Source organism: Didymella exigua (assembly GCF_010094145.1).
Source record: "Didymella exigua CBS 183.55 unplaced genomic scaffold M421scaffold_5, whole genome shotgun sequence".
In the NCBI taxonomy this organism is placed as follows: Eukaryota; Fungi; Ascomycota; class Dothideomycetes; order Pleosporales; family Didymellaceae; genus Didymella; species Didymella exigua.
In genome coordinates, this window is record NW_022984779.1 from 790,785 (window position 1) to 806,864 (window position 16,080).

General features: G+C 54.5%; 6 protein-coding genes across 6 annotated transcripts; 1 reads left to right on the plus strand and 5 right to left on the minus strand.

Annotated features, from left to right (window-relative positions):
* Positions 1 to 515: 515 nt before the first annotated feature.
* On the plus strand, positions 516 to 2,531 carry M421DRAFT_56035 (fungal-specific transcription factor domain-containing protein; the record flags this gene model as incomplete). Its single annotated transcript, XM_033595356.1, has 2 exons — positions 516 to 1,519; positions 1,571 to 2,531. The coding sequence occupies 2 exons, from the start codon at positions 516 to 518 to the stop codon at positions 2,529 to 2,531; spliced, it is 1,965 nt and encodes a 654-aa protein (XP_033452039.1).
* A 61-nt stretch (positions 2,532 to 2,592) lies between these two features.
* Positions 2,593 to 3,677, minus strand: M421DRAFT_417540 (ubiquitin). The gene is made up of 4 exons (XM_033591506.1): positions 3,491 to 3,677; positions 3,369 to 3,423; positions 3,177 to 3,259; positions 2,593 to 3,118 (listed from the first exon to the last, which is right to left on the minus strand). The coding sequence occupies exons 1-4, from the start codon at positions 3,499 to 3,501 to the stop codon at positions 3,034 to 3,036; spliced, it is 234 nt and encodes a 77-aa protein (XP_033452040.1). The 5' UTR covers positions 3,502 to 3,677; the 3' UTR covers positions 2,593 to 3,033.
* A 685-nt stretch (positions 3,678 to 4,362) lies between these two features.
* On the minus strand, positions 4,363 to 5,719 carry M421DRAFT_320763 (uncharacterized protein). Its single transcript, XM_033589291.1, has one exon. It carries the CDS (start codon positions 5,331 to 5,333, stop codon positions 4,539 to 4,541), a length of 795 nt encoding a protein of 264 aa, XP_033452041.1. The 5' UTR covers positions 5,334 to 5,719; the 3' UTR covers positions 4,363 to 4,538.
* Positions 5,720 to 5,839: 120 nt separating this feature from the next.
* On the minus strand, positions 5,840 to 7,366 carry M421DRAFT_98877 (uncharacterized protein; the record flags this gene model as incomplete). The annotated part of the gene is made up of 1 exon (XM_033598672.1): positions 5,840 to 7,366. The coding sequence occupies one exon, from the start codon at positions 7,364 to 7,366 to the stop codon at positions 5,840 to 5,842; it is 1,527 nt and encodes a 508-aa protein (XP_033452042.1).
* Positions 7,367 to 12,318: 4,952 nt separating this feature from the next.
* On the minus strand, positions 12,319 to 13,078 carry M421DRAFT_320812 (uncharacterized protein). The gene has a single exon (XM_033589293.1). The coding sequence runs from the start codon at positions 12,895 to 12,897 to the stop codon at positions 12,439 to 12,441; it is 459 nt and encodes a 152-aa protein (XP_033452043.1). The 5' UTR covers positions 12,898 to 13,078; the 3' UTR covers positions 12,319 to 12,438.
* On the minus strand, positions 12,630 to 15,749 carry M421DRAFT_320800 (RabGAP/TBC). The gene is made up of 3 exons (XM_033589292.1): positions 13,607 to 15,749; positions 13,302 to 13,557; positions 12,630 to 13,248 (listed from the first exon to the last, which is right to left on the minus strand). The coding sequence occupies exons 1-3, from the start codon at positions 15,406 to 15,408 to the stop codon at positions 12,904 to 12,906; spliced, it is 2,403 nt and encodes an 800-aa protein (XP_033452044.1). The 5' UTR covers positions 15,409 to 15,749; the 3' UTR covers positions 12,630 to 12,903.
* Between the last annotated feature and the right edge of the window lie 331 nt (positions 15,750 to 16,080).

Sequence of the window (16,080 nt, forward strand, 5' to 3'; positions counted from 1 at the left end):
TCACCATTTGCGATGGACAGCAATGGGATGAGTCCGCCGATAGCACCGTCCGATGCTGGAAACAGTCCTTCGTCATGGGTAGCTCTCAACCACAACAACGACCTTGCGGAGGGCGCGGCAACCTCAGCTACCACGCCCTCGAATGCTGGGTCGAGTGAGCAGCGATCTCCGCCTGCGAAACGGCGCAGGGACGAGAGGGAACGAACTAGGGTCAGTAGGGCATGCGATAGATGCAAGAAGTAAGTCGAGTGGGCGCTCGAGATGCTGGCCTTGAATCACGTTTGCCTTGATGGCATTATCCATTCATGTTATGTGTTGCAGTACCCTGCTCACGAATAATCAGGAAAAAAACGCGGTGCACAGGTCGATGCCCCTGCACCCTCTGTCTGCGAGCCGGTCTCTCGTGCGAGTATACCGCGCAGTACACTCGCGGACGCCTGCCCTCAGTCATGGTTGATGAAGCAGCCATGTCCGCAGCGTCCAAAGCAGGCAACACGAAGCTAAATTCTGCGCCCATGGAAGATAATCCACTCAGAGACATCCCTTCCTTCCAATATGGCGGACACGGTCTCAGTACGCCTTCAGCACACGACCGACCAATCTTGGAAAGAGTAAGCCGACCCTCCAACGGCAACACCGAGGACTCCAACCGTGACCCACCATCCAGGACTTCCCCAGAGCCGGCCCAAGCCCAGACCGATTCGCAAGGACACTACGTTGGCTCCTCGTCTGGCGTGTCCTTCCTGATCCGAATCCAAAAGCGCCTCCACCAGAATACACCTACACCGCAGGACTCCTCGATATTCGCCTGGGGCGACTCGCCTTTAGCAGACTTCGACCCGACCTTCTTCGTGCTGCCGCCAAAGCCGGACGCGCAGAGACTCGTAGAGCGGTACTTCGACTATGCGGCGCCGACACATCGGTTTATCCACCGACCGACGATTGAGAAGTGGGTACACGAGTTCTACGAGACGCAGGGCGATATGCACGCCAAAGAAGACGCGGCGGCGAAGACTGCTCTCCTCCTCATCGTTTTCGCACAAGCACAAGCGTATATGCCACCTGGTAGCACGACACGGGAGAACAGTGCGCGGTACTTTTTCGCGGCGGATCACCAATTATCGAAGGAGCGTGGTGCGGTAAGGCTGGCGAGTGTGCAGGCGCGACTTCTGCAGTGCTTCTACCTGCTTACACAGTCGAGGATCAATCACTGCTGGTCGCTGTTTGGAACGACGTCGCATCTTGCGCTTGCAATTGGGTTAAATCGCGGGAGGAGGTATGCTCCGTCTGCAACGATCGACTACGTGGAGTTGGAGAGCCGGAGACGAACATTCTGGGTTGCGTACTCGCTTGACAAGTACCTCTCCGCTGCTCTAGGACGGCCGCGGACGTTCAAGGACGAAGACATCGATCAGGAATTACCGACTGTGGTCAATGACGCGGATCTGCATCCGCAGTTCATATCGCCATCTACATCGAAGAGTCCGTCGCATATGATGGCGCCTGTAGAGCATATCAAGTAAGCCACCAATTAGTCCGATCTGGAGACATGCTTACTAACAGTATCTAGACTTACACGTATCGTGTCCCTCGTCCTGCGGGATCTCTACTCTATTCGGCCCCCATCTCTCGACCACCGTATTCAACTCTCTGCGAAATACACCGCCGACTTAGATCGCTGGCGGGAGTCGCTCGGACCCTTCCTCGACGCTGCGGGTATCGAGTCCTCGCTGCTCATCCCCATCTACCAGCGTCAACGCGGCGTATTGAACCTGGCATACTACCACGCGATGCTCTTAATCCACCGCCCGTTCCTGCTGAGCAACTTTGCAAAGCTGACAGGCATACGGAGCCATCCAAGCTACCAGGCGCCGGCGGACACGAGCGCGAACATTGCTAGGTGTCTGGATGCGGCAATGAACATCGTCAGGGTTGTGGATGATGTGTTCACTTCATCGAACCTGTTCCGGGCGTTCTGGTTTACGCAGTACTACGCATTCTGCGCTGTGGTCGTGCTGTACATCTACCGCATCAGACAGCATCTCCTTACCCCAGGACAGTGCGAGCCGTACTTTGCCGCAGGCGAGAAGTGCCAGAGGCAGCTGGAGAGCATCAGCGAGACAGACTGTCTTGCACGAAGATACTGTGTGGTACTCGAAGAGCTGAGATTGGAGGCTGTGAGGCAGGCGAATCAGCAGAGTCGCTCTGAGGCCGGTATTACGGAGCCATCACCTCTCCCCATAGCTGGCACTAGTGCGACGGAGCAGAATCAGCCAAGCTCGACGGCTTTGACAATACCAGAGACGACGTCGCAGAGCGGAGCAAGTCCGGATATGGCCGCATCTTTCTACAGTAACGGCAACGTGCCGCAGACGCCAGACAGTACGATGTTCAACTCGAGCTATCTACCGTCGAACATGGCAGACCTGACAAGCTGGGGCCAGTTCGACAGTCTCGTGACGGCCGGCATTGGGATCTTCGACGGCGGCTTTCAAGCAGATCAAAATTTTGGCTTTGGTTTCAATATGTGAATTGTGATGTGCTGGATCGTGTCAGTAGATAATGGCCACAGTATGTCTGCGACCGCCTAGTAGAGATTGTCAGACTACACAGATGTCCAGCCGAGTCGTGTGAGCAGCCGAGTGGCTTTGTAGGCCAAGGACTGCTCAGTGTAAGTCGATTGCTAGCTTGATTGAAATTGAATGTCGAATGTCTGGCATAAGAAGTAAATGTAAATACGGCACAGCTTGTGGTCCAATCATTCAATTATACCTTGCTCGACATACGTGCATGAATAGTGCCGGGTAGCTCCGGATGCGTTCTCCTTCCACCTTCGTCAAGCTGCTGCCATCGTGCCTCGGATCATCCACACGACGAGCAGAACCACTGTTGCCATCAACGAAGGTTTCGGCTGGTGTCGATGACTCGACTCATTCCACATCGTGACCCATCACTTTTGGCCTAGGTAGTATACGTAGCGCCACGAGAAGAACGTCAGCATCAAGTCACCTTCAAGCTCGTGCAGGAGGGGTTCTAGCGGCCGCCACGAAGAGCAAGTACGAGATGAAGCGTTGCACCGCCCTCGAGCTGGTAGTCTGCTGCGGTCTTGTCATCGGCCCTGTGCATATCGGTCAGCCTTTCCTTTTCCGCGCGTGGTGCGGTATAGGTAAACATACATCTGCTTGCCTCCGTAAATCAAGCGCTGCTGTGCCGGCGGGATGCCCTCCTTCTCCTCGACGCGCTCCTTTATCCTTGATACCTGAAGAACGTCAGCATGTACTTGTATGCCAAGCTCGCCAACCGTATGCGTGAAATGGAATATTTCGTGCGATTCGAGGAAGGTGTGGCGGCGGTAGAAGGTGGCGTACCTTGTAGTCTGGTTCGATATCGAGCTCGATCTCCTTGCCGGTGAGGGTCCGTACTCTGTATCATGTCAGCATATTTTCGTACCGTTGTTCGAAGCCGCAGAAGTTGCTGCTAGGTTGTATACTTGATCTGCATATTGACTGCTGCTGTTGGTTCAAGCGGGCGTGATGTGTAGCGTCAAGTGAGGGCGAAGCTGGTGGCGATACAGAACAGCGCTATATGTGTAGAGCTGCAGGTCGAGTGTGCAAGGGTGTATAAGGTGGTTATGGTTTGTGGTGAGAGAAGTTGCGTCAGGCAGCGACGGTTGTTTGCCATGCGGCGTCCGACAGCTTGCACCCGCCGACTCGGCCATCGCGGGGCAACCACCATTAGCCACACTCCCCCCACCGTGTAGTGGCGCGGGCGAAGAAGCGGCATCGTTGGAGGACAACATTGCAAAAATGTGAAAGCAACCAAAACTATGCCGTCTGGTTATTTCCACACGCTACAAGTTCGGATTACGACGATAGACTGCCGACTGACTCAAGGTTCATTGCTTTTCCCCGGTACACCGTCTCTGCGCAATCGCCGCGACCGCAATCCCGTCTTCTGGGTCCGTCTCACATTATACACACATCGCACCATTGAAGCAGCCTCACTCGCACGAGGACTCTTCCCGCGGTACAGTAAGAAGGATCAGTCGTCCCACTGCGATGCAGGAAGCGCCACGCCCGGCGCCAACCCAATCACTTCCTGGAGCAGACCTCCCTACGCGCCAGAATCCGCACTGTCGGTAACAGTGGCAAGATGTACGTTGAAACGCAGCAGAGTACAGAATTAATGGGCCTGACATGCATGTTCACTTCCGAAGGCGAAAGTCAGTGGGTTTGTGTGCGTGTAAGGCAAGACAGGATGCGTTGGCAGCCTGGTGGGTATGCCGCTCTGACAAGCGGTGTCCAGCCAAGCTCTTTGCCACCTGCTGTATTGTACTCTGTATGTATCCCGAAAATCGTGGTATACACAAGCAGCGGGTCCACCGTGGCCCTCACTGCAAGCCCAACTCCATGCGTCAGTCCCGCTATCCAGGTGACTGCGCGCCCAATCCGAAATCCGTTCCTAGATATGTACAGCACGGCGTCTGGAAGAATATGCAAGATCATAAGGACAAAATACGAGACAGTGTAGCCCACCTGTCAAGAACAAAACCAATCAAGTAGGGGAACCGGGGTATACGATGAGCAATTTGCAGCCAACAGAGAAGCCCAGAAGGAAGACGAAGTGAACAATGGCCGGCATGTCGATTGGATGCACCGCCGACAAGAAGGAAGGTAAAAGCGCCGATGACCTGCAGTGTGGTCTTGATGCAGTGGAGAATTTACAGTAGTGCTGATATACCAGATACCAAGTATAGATCGTGCAGCAGATGCTAAGACATCGCTGACAAGGGACACCACCAAATGGATAGAGATCGCCGACAGGAAAAAGCGAGGAGACGTCAAATGGGAAGAAGACCATTGCCCGAGACAGGAGTGACACGCAATGGAGTGACGCGCAATCATAGTTCCGGAGCCGTTATTGGTATGCATCGCATGCCCAAACGGACACCGGAACGGCTGCCGAGCGTGCGGCACAACATGTGATATGTCGACTTGCACCGTGACATAGCAATCGTAAGTTACAGCAAGGACTCGAGCCAGCATCGTTGCATGAGGACCGAATGGTTTGCAGAGACCATGATCGGAGTAGGCTGAACCGCAGAACGAAATTTGCATGCAGATGTGTTGCAGAGCTGTGAGCACCTGCTGACGGAGCCTTGCTCTGCCATAGCGGTGTGCCTTTAGACTTCGCCATGATGTGACCCGAGGATTGCGTAGCCCTTTAGACATGCAGCAATTGAACCAGCCGGACAAAGGCGGGGACGCGAAAGCTGTCAGACCCATGTACGCCAGCCACTCTGTTATGAGGATAGCATGCATCTGCGAAGTCATACAATGCCGCTGCAGGGCAAGGCCGACAGTTGAAAGCGCCAGACGGATATGACGAAGGATCCCGAACGCGAGGATGCTGAAAAGGTGCAGCCATCAGATCGGGACCCCCTGCTAAAAATGGGTAGAGCACGCGAGTAATGACGGGGAGGCGATTAGACTGGTAAGCCGCATGCTCGATACTGCCTATTGCCGGGAGTGCGTATTTCTGTAAACGACATTGCGCCGCAATCTCAAGAGATGAGAGCTTCTGTTCCTTGGTGGGGTGGGACCGTGCGCTCGAGTTCAAGATGAGGGGAGTTTGGATGCTTGTGGAGCTCATTTCGCTTGACATGCTTGCAAGTTCGAGACTGCAAACATGAGATTGATTGTGGCGTCCGTCCCTTTTAGATGACGTGTGAATACTGCCGTTTCTACCGCATCTCGCGATTTCTTCGTCCGTAGAAAAGCGGGACGGCAACCGTTGCGGAAACAGGCTGTGAACGCGGTACTGAACTCTAATTTTTGGCCTAATGATCAGCTTCCCGTTTGGGAGATGGCTGGTATCCGCGATTCCATTGCTGGTGCGTCCCGTACTTCGGCGTTTCAGGCTGGCCAGATGCGGCATTGGCTGCTGGAGACTGCTGAACATAGCCTCGTGAGTCACTTCGCTGTGGTGGCGTGCCATGTGGGATCTCTGGATGGTATGCAGATCTCCCTTCTGATGCCCTCGGAGGTTCTTCAATGTCGTTCTGTCTCGTCTCGTTTGCCAGACCTGACACAGTACCGCGCCGGCTCATAGAACCCTCTGTACCTCGTGCAGATGCATCTGAACGGGCTCGTGCGTGTCCTCGTCGTCCGGGCGTTGATGTCGATGACGACGATACATGCGAGAAGGACGGTGATATATAGGATTGGGGTGCCGATGTTGGGGGCGGTGGCGCTGCGTGAGGACCTTGGGCCTTCCGCTTTTTGGGGGAGCTGATGTACTCACGGTCAGACGCATGAGACGTCGCACGTTGACGGGATTGGTATGAGGTGGAGGGCGAAGATTTGTATTTACCTGAGGGCGTCGCCGGCGGGTTTCCGCTTGTGTTTTTCTCTTGTTGTGATGCCGGAGGTACCCAGTGGTGGAAGTAGATGGATGGCGAAGACTGCTCCTGCGCGGTTTGCGTCGATTGCAGTTGCTGCACACCCGGTTGCGCTGATGGCGGTTGCTGAATGTGCATCTCGTTGGTTGTGAGCTTCGGCAGCTGCGACTGGTGGACGGGTCGAGGGACGGACGTGGGAGGGCCAAAATGGCTCGGACCCGAAGGTACCCTTTCGCCAGCGTACTGTTGTGATGACGCTGGTAGTGGCTGGCCTGGCAGCACAGCGGTAGGCGGAAGAATTGTCTGTGGTACTGGGGGCTGACCAGCGTATACCGTCTGCGGTTGCTGACCTAACAGTCTTGTTTCCCGTCGAGTCTCAGGAGACAATTGTGCTTGAGCCTGTGCGTGTGCCTGCTGATGCGCAGCTTGCACCTGCGCGGTGTATTGCTGAATCCATTCGGCACTGATGTTTGCAAGGTTACCTCCCCCGATGCCAGCAAAGATGATAGGCACAAGGTGCGGTGGAATGCCACCTTGCATAGATTCCCGCAGCATTGAGTGCTCGATCTTTCGCTGCTCCAACTTCAAGTTCTCTTGCCGCGTCTTCTCCTCCTCTTGCTTTCTCTTCTCCTCTTCAGCCTTAGCCGCTAACCAATTTTTCATGCCGTCCTCAGAACCTTGCCATTGGGTAGGTGCTGGAGGTAATACACCTAGAGAAGACGACCCTATGGAAGATTGCATTGGAGGACCACGTCCTGGATCCGGCAATGTCATTGCCGATGGTGGAGGTAGTCCACGATGTGATGTGCTCATGGCGAAGTTTGGCCCTGCCGAACGGAGAGGCGATGGCCTGCCGTTGAGCTGTGGTGAATGTCGAGTGGTAGAAGAAGCTGTAAATGGCGGGGGAAAGTCATGGGTTTTGACGTCGAAATCCCACTTCGCTGGCTTAGAGAGAGTAAGCATCATGGAGAGTGGCGCCGGGTCGTCAAAAACCTTGAAAAATACTCGACATCGAAATGAGCGGTTGGGAGGCGTCAAATTTCGAAGTTCCCGAAAGAGATGGAACAACGTACATACTTATTCAAGAAGCGTGTTCACGGGAGCAACGTCCACTTATGGCCCAGAGCTCAGCGGCCGTTGCCCTACGATCTAGGCTTGATGTGGGACAGGCAGAAAGCTCGATTCCGATTCGCGCCAGAAGTAGGGTGACGAAGAGTAACGGAAGGGTGACAAGGGAGAGCAGCTGTAACGACGATCGCGGCCAAGTAGAGCTCGCGTGGGCTGGCGTGGCGATCAGGTCCAGGTCGGTAAGGTCGAGGAGGAAGGCAAAATCGAGTGGGCAGCAGTGGGGAAGCGTGGGAACGAACGTACAAGAAAGGAAGACGACCGGCTAGAACTGGACCAACCAACGAGGATGATGGTTGCAATGCTTGACAGCAGCAAGACGAACCGGCTTGCCGCAGGTCAAGAACAGCCGATGTGTGGCGTCAAGCGGGCGGTAGTGGAAGAATTGTTGCAAGGATATGCATGACCATCGAAGCTGCTGACAGCAAGTAACGATTGAGCAATGTCCGCGGTCTGTGTTCTTGTATTCCCGCCATCTGACGTCCCTGGAGATAGCTTCCGGGTCCTGCAAATTCTGGCTTTAGTTCCTATTAGGTATGTGGCGCTAAGATTCGCCGCAAGCTACTCAACCACCATGTGAGCCAAGCAAGGGCAGCTTGCAGCGCTACAGGTGTGATTTACTGATACCTGAGTCCTGAAACTGAACGGACGTGTCGTCACATCATTCAAATTGCGCGCGTTCGATGCAAACTGGATGTCGAGGGCTTAGACATGCACATGTTCAGAAAGCACTCGAGCGGATGAATTGTCGAGCCGATAAGAGCATGGGTATCCATCAAGCCTGGTCTTTGATGCACGGATTCAAGATTGCACTGCAATGCTCCATCTGATCAGGCCTCAAGTTATCGAACTTGGTCAAAAGAGCTTTCGTACCGCGAGGGAGCTTGTGACAACCCAACATTGCCCCTTATGTCCGCTTCAATATTCAGCAAGTTGCTGCCAGGCACTTCAGCCGGATCTCGTGGCTGGAAACAAGGCTCATCAGAGATTGAGGAGCGGACTGATCGGCTGTGGTCTGGAAGTCTTAACCGTGCGCTCGCGCCTAGCAAGGCCAAACGTCCGGGAGGAAGCGAGCGCGACTTCTTTTGGAGAGATTGTCGCTCTCTCGCACGGACGTTGTTGACTGTTCACGTCGCATGAGGCTGCCCAAAGGGAAATGAAGGGGCATGGCCGTCGTCAGAACTCAGCCGTGTGAGGACCGAATGCAGTCGGATGAAATAACGTCTGCGCGTTGTGTGTGTCAACCCGAGACTACGGAATTGGTGGAAATGTAGCCTTGTGGCTCGCGCATTCGCAAGACTTGTTCTACACTCCAGTGTAGATGTTCTACACTCCAGTGTAGAGCCCGGTCAGGTGATCCACTTGCCGTCATGAGCCAACGGCTAGGCGTGAATTCATAAAAAGCACGGGGAGCGAAGCAGGAAACCTTGCCGAAGACCTGTCATCGATCAGTTTGGAAGAACTGTCTCCGGATCGACGTAGCGTGGCAGGTAGTATGGCCAATCGATAAGGGCACCACCGATCACGAACCGACTCCATGGACTGCGACGTGTTACATCGGGCCAGGTGTCGTACGGACGGTGAGCAGCCTCGACGATCTTCCCTCTGCGCAGTCTTCCTCGTGGTGTTCGTTGCGCAGAAGGAATGCGCCGGGACCCATAGTTTGTTGTGTCCGCTGCAGGCCTCGCGTCAGCTTGCAGTCCTTTGTTAGTCCCGTTCGAAGAGACGCGTTACGCAATCACCGAGCACCTGGCATCAGAAATTAACTAAGCGGTGAATTTCGGTCGGCGCTTAAGCCTTGCCCGATCTGATTTTGCGGCGGATCGACTTGAAACTCTCAGGCGCCTGGAAAGACGACCAAGGATGTGGCAGAGAGATTTCGGATGCCGTATCTAAAGCACCGACCTATCAACAAATACGTGCATTGCATACGGGTAGAGACTCCTAATCTGTGTCCCATCTCGGGGCTCAATTCATAACAGGACTTCGATATCCTTTGCTCAGCTGCAAGGTGTTTAGACGAGCGTGGCCGATTGGAGGAAGCACATCCAAGGGCACCCAGGGCTTTCTGCCTCGCATCTGATCTGCGGCTGAATGCATGTGCTTGTTGTAGCCGCGATAGAGTGGGTATGTCCAACGAGCATAAATGAGGCTTTCGAAAACACTGTGGCTGAAAGGCGTCCTGTGTGAATACAACGGAATGTCTCCGTGACAACACAGGCACAGAAGTTGACTGCCTGAGTGCCTGGTTGCCAAGGCGTCCATAGCACACAATCGATGCGGCTTGCAGTAGCCATGCATATTGGATCCGCCGTGCTCTAGTGTCGAGGATAGTATCGTGAAATCGGGGTGTCGGAGCAGAATTATCCGCACAGCTGACGATGGTCTGCTTACGCTGGCGTTAGAAAAGAGGAGCCGATAGCCATACAATCCTATACAGGCGATGCTACCGCCTTGGGTGTCAGGACTAGGTACGCGCACAGAGTGCGCACGCCCGACTACAGTTGACGATCTGGCGTCTTCGCATCGGGGATCGTAGTGGTCTGGCAGCAGCGGTTAGCGCACCGATGCAGGGCAGTGTGCCGGACTAATGAGTCCCACATGTGGATGTGTCTTCGGCTCCGCTTTCACCTTGCAGTCCTTCTCACCTTTCCACTCCACACTCTGCGTGGCCCTTCGCGGATTCTTCTCAAACGTTCCCCCTTCATCTCCCTTTCGAGATATCGCGTTGTTGATCACTCGCCTCACCCTGGAAAGTCAGACCATAGATCAGCGTTGATTTTGCTTTGGTCGGTTGTTTGACCCACGAGAACACAATACTTTCGTGCATGTTGCCATCGGTGCAGCCGAATGCCACTCAATCGACCGTGAAACCGCCTTGATATGGACCCGCAGCGTGGATGTGCGTGCCCGGTGAAGTGCGAGAGGCGAATTTTGGCAAGGCAGGAGGAAGCGAATTTGCCACCTCGAGCGTCATCTGTATCCGTGATTGCCTCTTTCGGCAGTTGCGCCCCTTCCCCGTTGAACCGTGCCTCGTCAACAGTCAGACCCCTCGGGGAAGAACCGACTGCAGCCCAATCGTACCTGCTGGGTTAGTGTACATCATATGGAACATGCCGAAATGCCCGCATTGCACTGCGACGTCCCGGGTACCAGAACCTACCGCCTTCGTATCTGTAGCAGCTTCTGGAAGACATCAAATGCTATCCAGGATAAATCACCACCAACGTACGCTCCAAGCTCTAGACTCACGTCAACCCAGCAGGTCGAGGATTACTCAGGCTGTTGCGAAGACCCAGAGCTGTGTTTGATGCGCAGCATGTGGTCCTCAAAAAAGCCACCCTACAGCTGCCATTGGTCAGGATTGCTCAATACCTTACACGTGCCAAGTATATCCACTGCTCGGTCGCTCAACACACAGTACCTAGACTGAATTGTGAAATACTGCTAGGCAATAGTCTTTTCTCAGGCGTAAGAAACTTTCCAGGTCCTCACCTGGGAAGGAGTCATTCTACATCTACTATTGGCCGAGGTTGCTCACGTTGTTAAAACAACCACGGATCCACTTTGAATTGCATGACGATTTGCAAGTAATCTCGGAGAGCTCCCCGGAAACCTGTTTTGCATTCCAAACCGCATTGCAATCTGAGAGCTTCAGTAGATATGCACTTGAGGTAGGTCTTGCGCTCAATTAGGCTGAGGCTCCAACGATGTACGATGTACCGGTACTCATGTACCCATTTCGTAGACTTTGCACTAGCAAACCCTCCAATCTTGACACCGACTCCCTCCCTGTTGACGTCTAGGCAGCAGCTGGAATACCGATTTACTAACTAATTCAATCAATTCATCCCCGAATATGCTGAACCGAGGGGCGAACTGCAGCTTCACTTCTTCGCTTGCAGCTCTCCAAGTTACTTCCTGTCAACTCAGGTTGCTCTCCCCTGCCACCGCCAACACCATCTGCGCCGCAAACAACGCCTCCAGATGCCGCTAGATGCCGCGGACGCCTTCGATTCTGCATCCCAGAAGCCACATTTCCTGCCCCAGAACTCGCTTACGATATGTTCCTAGGCAGGTCCTGCATCGCTGCATCACAGAAGCTACCTTCTCAAGCCCGCAGTCGCAAGAAAGAAGTGCTACCTATAGCACCTCATCCTCTGTCCCAACAGTGTGAAGCGATACGGAGCCACCATCCATCACTACCACCCTTCCCTTCCCTACAGCCCATTCATCACGTTCCATTTCGACCTGTTACGCAGTGCAAGCTTTTCTTCACGCGACTGCAACGTGGTCCTCGTGTTCACCTGCTGACTTTCATTGGCATGCACAAGGAGAAGTAAGGTTCGCTCTCTGCTCCGTTCCAGCATGTCCAGTCTACAAACCCAATCACATCTGCTCTTGTGTACCAATGACCTTGTCTCTCGTCACCCCCAAGTTGCCGATCATGCCGATCGCGCACCAAAGCAGTCAGCACAAAGTGCAACGTTCTCGAAAAGCACCTTGGAGGCGGCACAACGGACTGTGTCCCAAATCGCTGGAGCACCCGCCGCCTCTGTCCGGCGGGCGTTTAGCCTGAAGCCGATCAGGCGCTGTTGATCAGTCCAACACCAGCATCAAGCGGGGTGCGCGTCGGCAGCGACACGAGTCTGTGCCCGCCTGCCAGGCCAACCATTCCACGAACTGGAGGCCTGATCCGTTCCGTGCGGTATCTCCTCGTCTGGTTGAGTCTGCGACTCGCAAGACGTTCTGTTAGAAGCATGGTTATACTCGCGCTAGAGTCCAAGACGTATTTGCACGTTTTCTGGGTAAATCGCTTCATCTCGAACATATCCTTTAGTTGTATTAACAATTATACTACAAGTGACTATATGTGCCGTTCATCAACCATGACTGTAAAACAAAGAGGTATCTTATGAAGCGCTGCCGTGAGAACATGTGACCCAATGCGCCATGAGAAAGGAGAGATGCTGAGCAGACGCAGCCGGGACACTGCGACCCGTTTTGGATGCAGCAAGATGAAACTGTAAAGAAAGTTCGATAGGGGCGCAAGCTCGAAAAGTTGGCGTTGCGCTGCTGTGCCGAGGTGACAATAGTGTACTGGAGAGTTTGCTATAAGTGGATGAAAAGTTTACCATCTTGTCAGAAAAGCAGGGTTTTGCGGATCGCCGTCGCGGGAACGTGACAGCCACGTTGATTGCACGCGACGCCGTCAAGCCACTGATCTCAGAAGATCGACGCTGGCCCGTTAAGTGTTGCTCAAACAAGTAAGGATATGCGGAGTGGCGGGCCAGGACCCCACTCAACTTCCCGATCCCGCTCCTCATCGGCTTCCCATAGATTTGGTCGAGTCCAAAGGATCGGAGCGGCATCCTCTTTCAAGCACTCGCTCGCTTTTTCCGCAACTTATATTCGGTTCTTGCCACGCGCATGAGAAGGTCCTCGTCCTTGATTGGGATCCAGGAGGTCAATACCTTCATGGCGTTCTCGAAATCCGAATCGAGGAGGATCTCCCTCGTCGCATCGATTAGAGCTGCGGATGTAGCGTGTAGCACATCCAGATCGCCGCTGAATTTAGATGTTGGGGAGTTTGAATGGGAGGCGTCGCCTAGGAGCATGAAGACGTCCCAGACGCGTAGCTGGGCCTGGAACGGCAGAGAATAGTTGAACAAAGTCAGGTACCAACGAGTTCCCCAGGCGGTCGAGGTAATACCCATCTCGTCCTGCAGACTAGTCAGCTAGCGCTCAGCCATGGTACGGGTGAGACTCTACTTACGAGCTTCTTGGCTACATCTCCTCCACGCAGCCAGTTCTTTTCGAAGTCGTCCAGCGCATCCATCAGACCAGAGAATCCAGACTCGTAGAGTCTCTCCAGGCCTCGAAGCTGCCACAGCCGGACCAGCATGACGAAAGCTCTGTCCTCTTCGTAGTAGCAGAGTAAGGTAGCAGCAAGAGGTGCCATCCCCTGGACATAGCCTGTCTCTGGCAAGTATAGAGACATGGCGTGGAGTACGCGGAATAATAGTCGTTGGCTGTTGCATATTAGCTTCACTTCTGCTCAGAACTGGGAAGATCACTCACCCTCCACGATAGCGCCGCCTGAACATGATATGTCTGTTGATCGTCCGTGGAACATCAACATCGATCTGAACATCTTCAGCCGAGCTCTCTGTCTGGAGTTCGTAGAAGCACTCGATCAATTCCTCTTCTGAAGGACTGTCCGGCTTCTTCTTCGCACTCTCTGCAAGGAAAGAGTGCCACGCGGTCGCTCTCCAGCGGTCTGGGATACCTTTCCATGTGCGTGTGACCAGCTTAGGATCTTGCATGTCGAATTCGAAAAGCATGCCGCCACCTTTCCCTGCGCCGGTCTTCACCACCTTCGCCATGGATCGCCATTTTTCGTCTCTTGCGATCTCCTTTGCCTTCATCGCACGGGCCATTCTACCACCCTCTCGCTGTTCGGCGACCTGTGCAAGTCCTGGCGGCAACTTGAGCATGTCACTTGCTTCATCTAGCATTCGACGCTCTCTGTTATGAGGCAACCTGTTCGTCGCCGAGCGCAATGGGTGATGTGATGCCCGCGTGCCTGAAGTTCTGTTCGAGAAGATCGATCTCGCCTGCTTCGAGGACTTCTGCGATACCTGTCTCTTGGGCGGAGACCGTGGAGGCCCAGTCGACCTAGCTGACCGTGCCCGAGAAACGCTCCGTCCGATTCCGCCTTTTCGCCGTGGTTCTTCAGATACAAGTTGTAGAGCTGTTGAGACTCGCTGTATATGTGGTTCGTCAGGTCCATCTAGTCCGCCACCATTCGCGCCTTCGCGAGAGCCAGATTTCCTTGCCACAATGAAGCCATATCTATCGACCTCGGCCCCTTCCAGATCGGCCCAGTCCTCAAGTCCTCCTGCTGTCTCTGTGGGTTCTTTGGGTATATAATCGTCTCCTCTCGAACTCACGAAAGAGCTCGAATCGTCTTGTTTGCGATTTACGGTCAAGGTCGATTCGTTCGCAGGATTATTGGAGGCAAAGCTATTTTTAGCTGAGGTGTCTGGCAAGCTGCTAGTTTCCGCATCCCAATTGACATCACTCTCGTTGCCGTGCTTGTACATCGAGCGCACCTTGCGCGACAACATCATCTCGTCTGTAGAGAGCACACGGTGGCCTGCTCTACCACGTGCAGAGAAGCGCGACGGCGAACGCGGTGTAGGCGACAGGTGAATCGCAGAGGGTATTGCAGAGGGCGGCAAGAGCGCTTGTTGTTCTCTCGGTGGCTGTTGCTCTGCCATCCGTGGTGGTGTGCTAGGTCGAGATGTAGGCGCATTCGCTCCTTCCAGTACCAGGTTGATCTGTTTACTGCGCCTGTTCGCCTTCTTTCCACCCAGCATCATGCTGCCCCGTTTCGAGAAGGATATCTGGGTGGTGGAGGTGAAGTCGTCGAAGCTGCCGGTTGGAATGTCCATGTCGATGCCCTGAAACGGTGATTCACCAGCACCGCCCGAGTCCAGTGAGTGACTGCGCGACCCCACTACGTGCTCATCCTGGACGACAATGGCAGGGAGACTTGGAGTCCTGCGCAGACTGGTGGGCGACGAGGGCGCGTTGCTAGTCGCGGTGCAGTTAGATGACGCCAAGGCTGAGTCTCTGCGATCATCGTCGTCGGCGAGCATCTGCGTCCGTCTGAGAGCAGACGCTTTGGGTCCTGGGCTCGTTCGCGGGCGGCGCACATTGCTGAGCCATCCGCGCGTGGCGGGGCCCTTCGACGAGGGTTTCGCTGCATTCGAGGGCGCATCGATGGCAGGCGAGTGATGCGCGCTGGGATCTGAGGTTGTCGCAGTCAGGACGCTGCCAGAGGCTTCTGTAGCTTCTGCTGTAGCGTCATCCCTCATAGCGACGAGAGGCGCAGCTAGCTCTCATGAGGTGGCTCTCGGAGATGATGGCGGCCCCCGCGAAATGAAAGGGCGTGAGGAGGCGGCTATCTGAGACGGTGGCGCGCGCGCTCAACAGGCAGGTAGGCAAACAACGTGTGTGTGAGCAGTGCGGCGGCTACAATTGCTAACAAGTAGCGCGTCTGGAGAAGAAGGGAGCATCGAGTCGTGAAGCGCCTGGAATGGTCCGATAGGTATGGGGGATAGTAAAGGGGGCTGTCGCGCTTCCCCGTACAGATGCGTCGCGCTTGCGGAAATTAACCGTGGTGCATGCAGTAGCTTAACGCCTGGCTTATCTACTCACTTCACCACAGCATGTCAAGACTGTCATTGAGATCTCACTTCTCACCTCACTTTGCGCTTCAGCTGATGCAAGCCGTATGCTGACTTGAGCCCTGACATGCCATTGTCGCATTCAGCGGGACTAGCATCCAGACAGACAAGAGCTACGGTTCCACCTTCCAATACTTTGAGTGCACCGTCCAGCGACCACCCAGCGAAACGGTCTAGAATATTGTCGATGCGTCGCTGCTAATCTCTCTACCTGGAAACGTAGCACCTCGTACGATACGGTTTCTCAGGTAGGCCAGAACGTTGCGCACAAAGAAAGAGCAGAGTGAACAAAGGCAGGGC

Coding starts and splice junctions, on each gene's coding strand:
- M421DRAFT_417540 (XM_033591506.1), bottom strand. Junction 3,260..3,368: donor ATATCGAACCAGACTACAAG/GTACGCCACCTT, acceptor GACGTTCTTCAG/GTATCAAGGATAAAGGAGCG. Junction 3,119..3,176: donor ATTTACGGAGGCAAGCAGAT/GTATGTTTACCT, acceptor CGATATGCACAG/GGCCGATGACAAGACCGCAG.
- M421DRAFT_320763 (XM_033589291.1), bottom strand. CDS start 5,333: ATGACTTCGCAGATGCATGCTATCCTCATAACAGAGTGGCTGGCGTAC.
- M421DRAFT_320812 (XM_033589293.1), bottom strand. CDS start 12,897: ATGCCGCTCCGATCCTTTGGACTCGACCAAATCTATGGGAAGCCGATG.
- M421DRAFT_320800 (XM_033589292.1), bottom strand. CDS start 15,408: ATGAGGGATGACGCTACAGCAGAAGCTACAGAAGCCTCTGGCAGCGTC. Junction 13,558..13,606: donor AGGCGGCGCTATCGTGGAGG/GTGAGTGATCTT, acceptor AATATGCAACAG/CCAACGACTATTATTCCGCG. Junction 13,249..13,301: donor GAGATGTAGCCAAGAAGCTC/GTAAGTAGAGTC, acceptor ACTAGTCTGCAG/GACGAGATGGGTATTACCTC.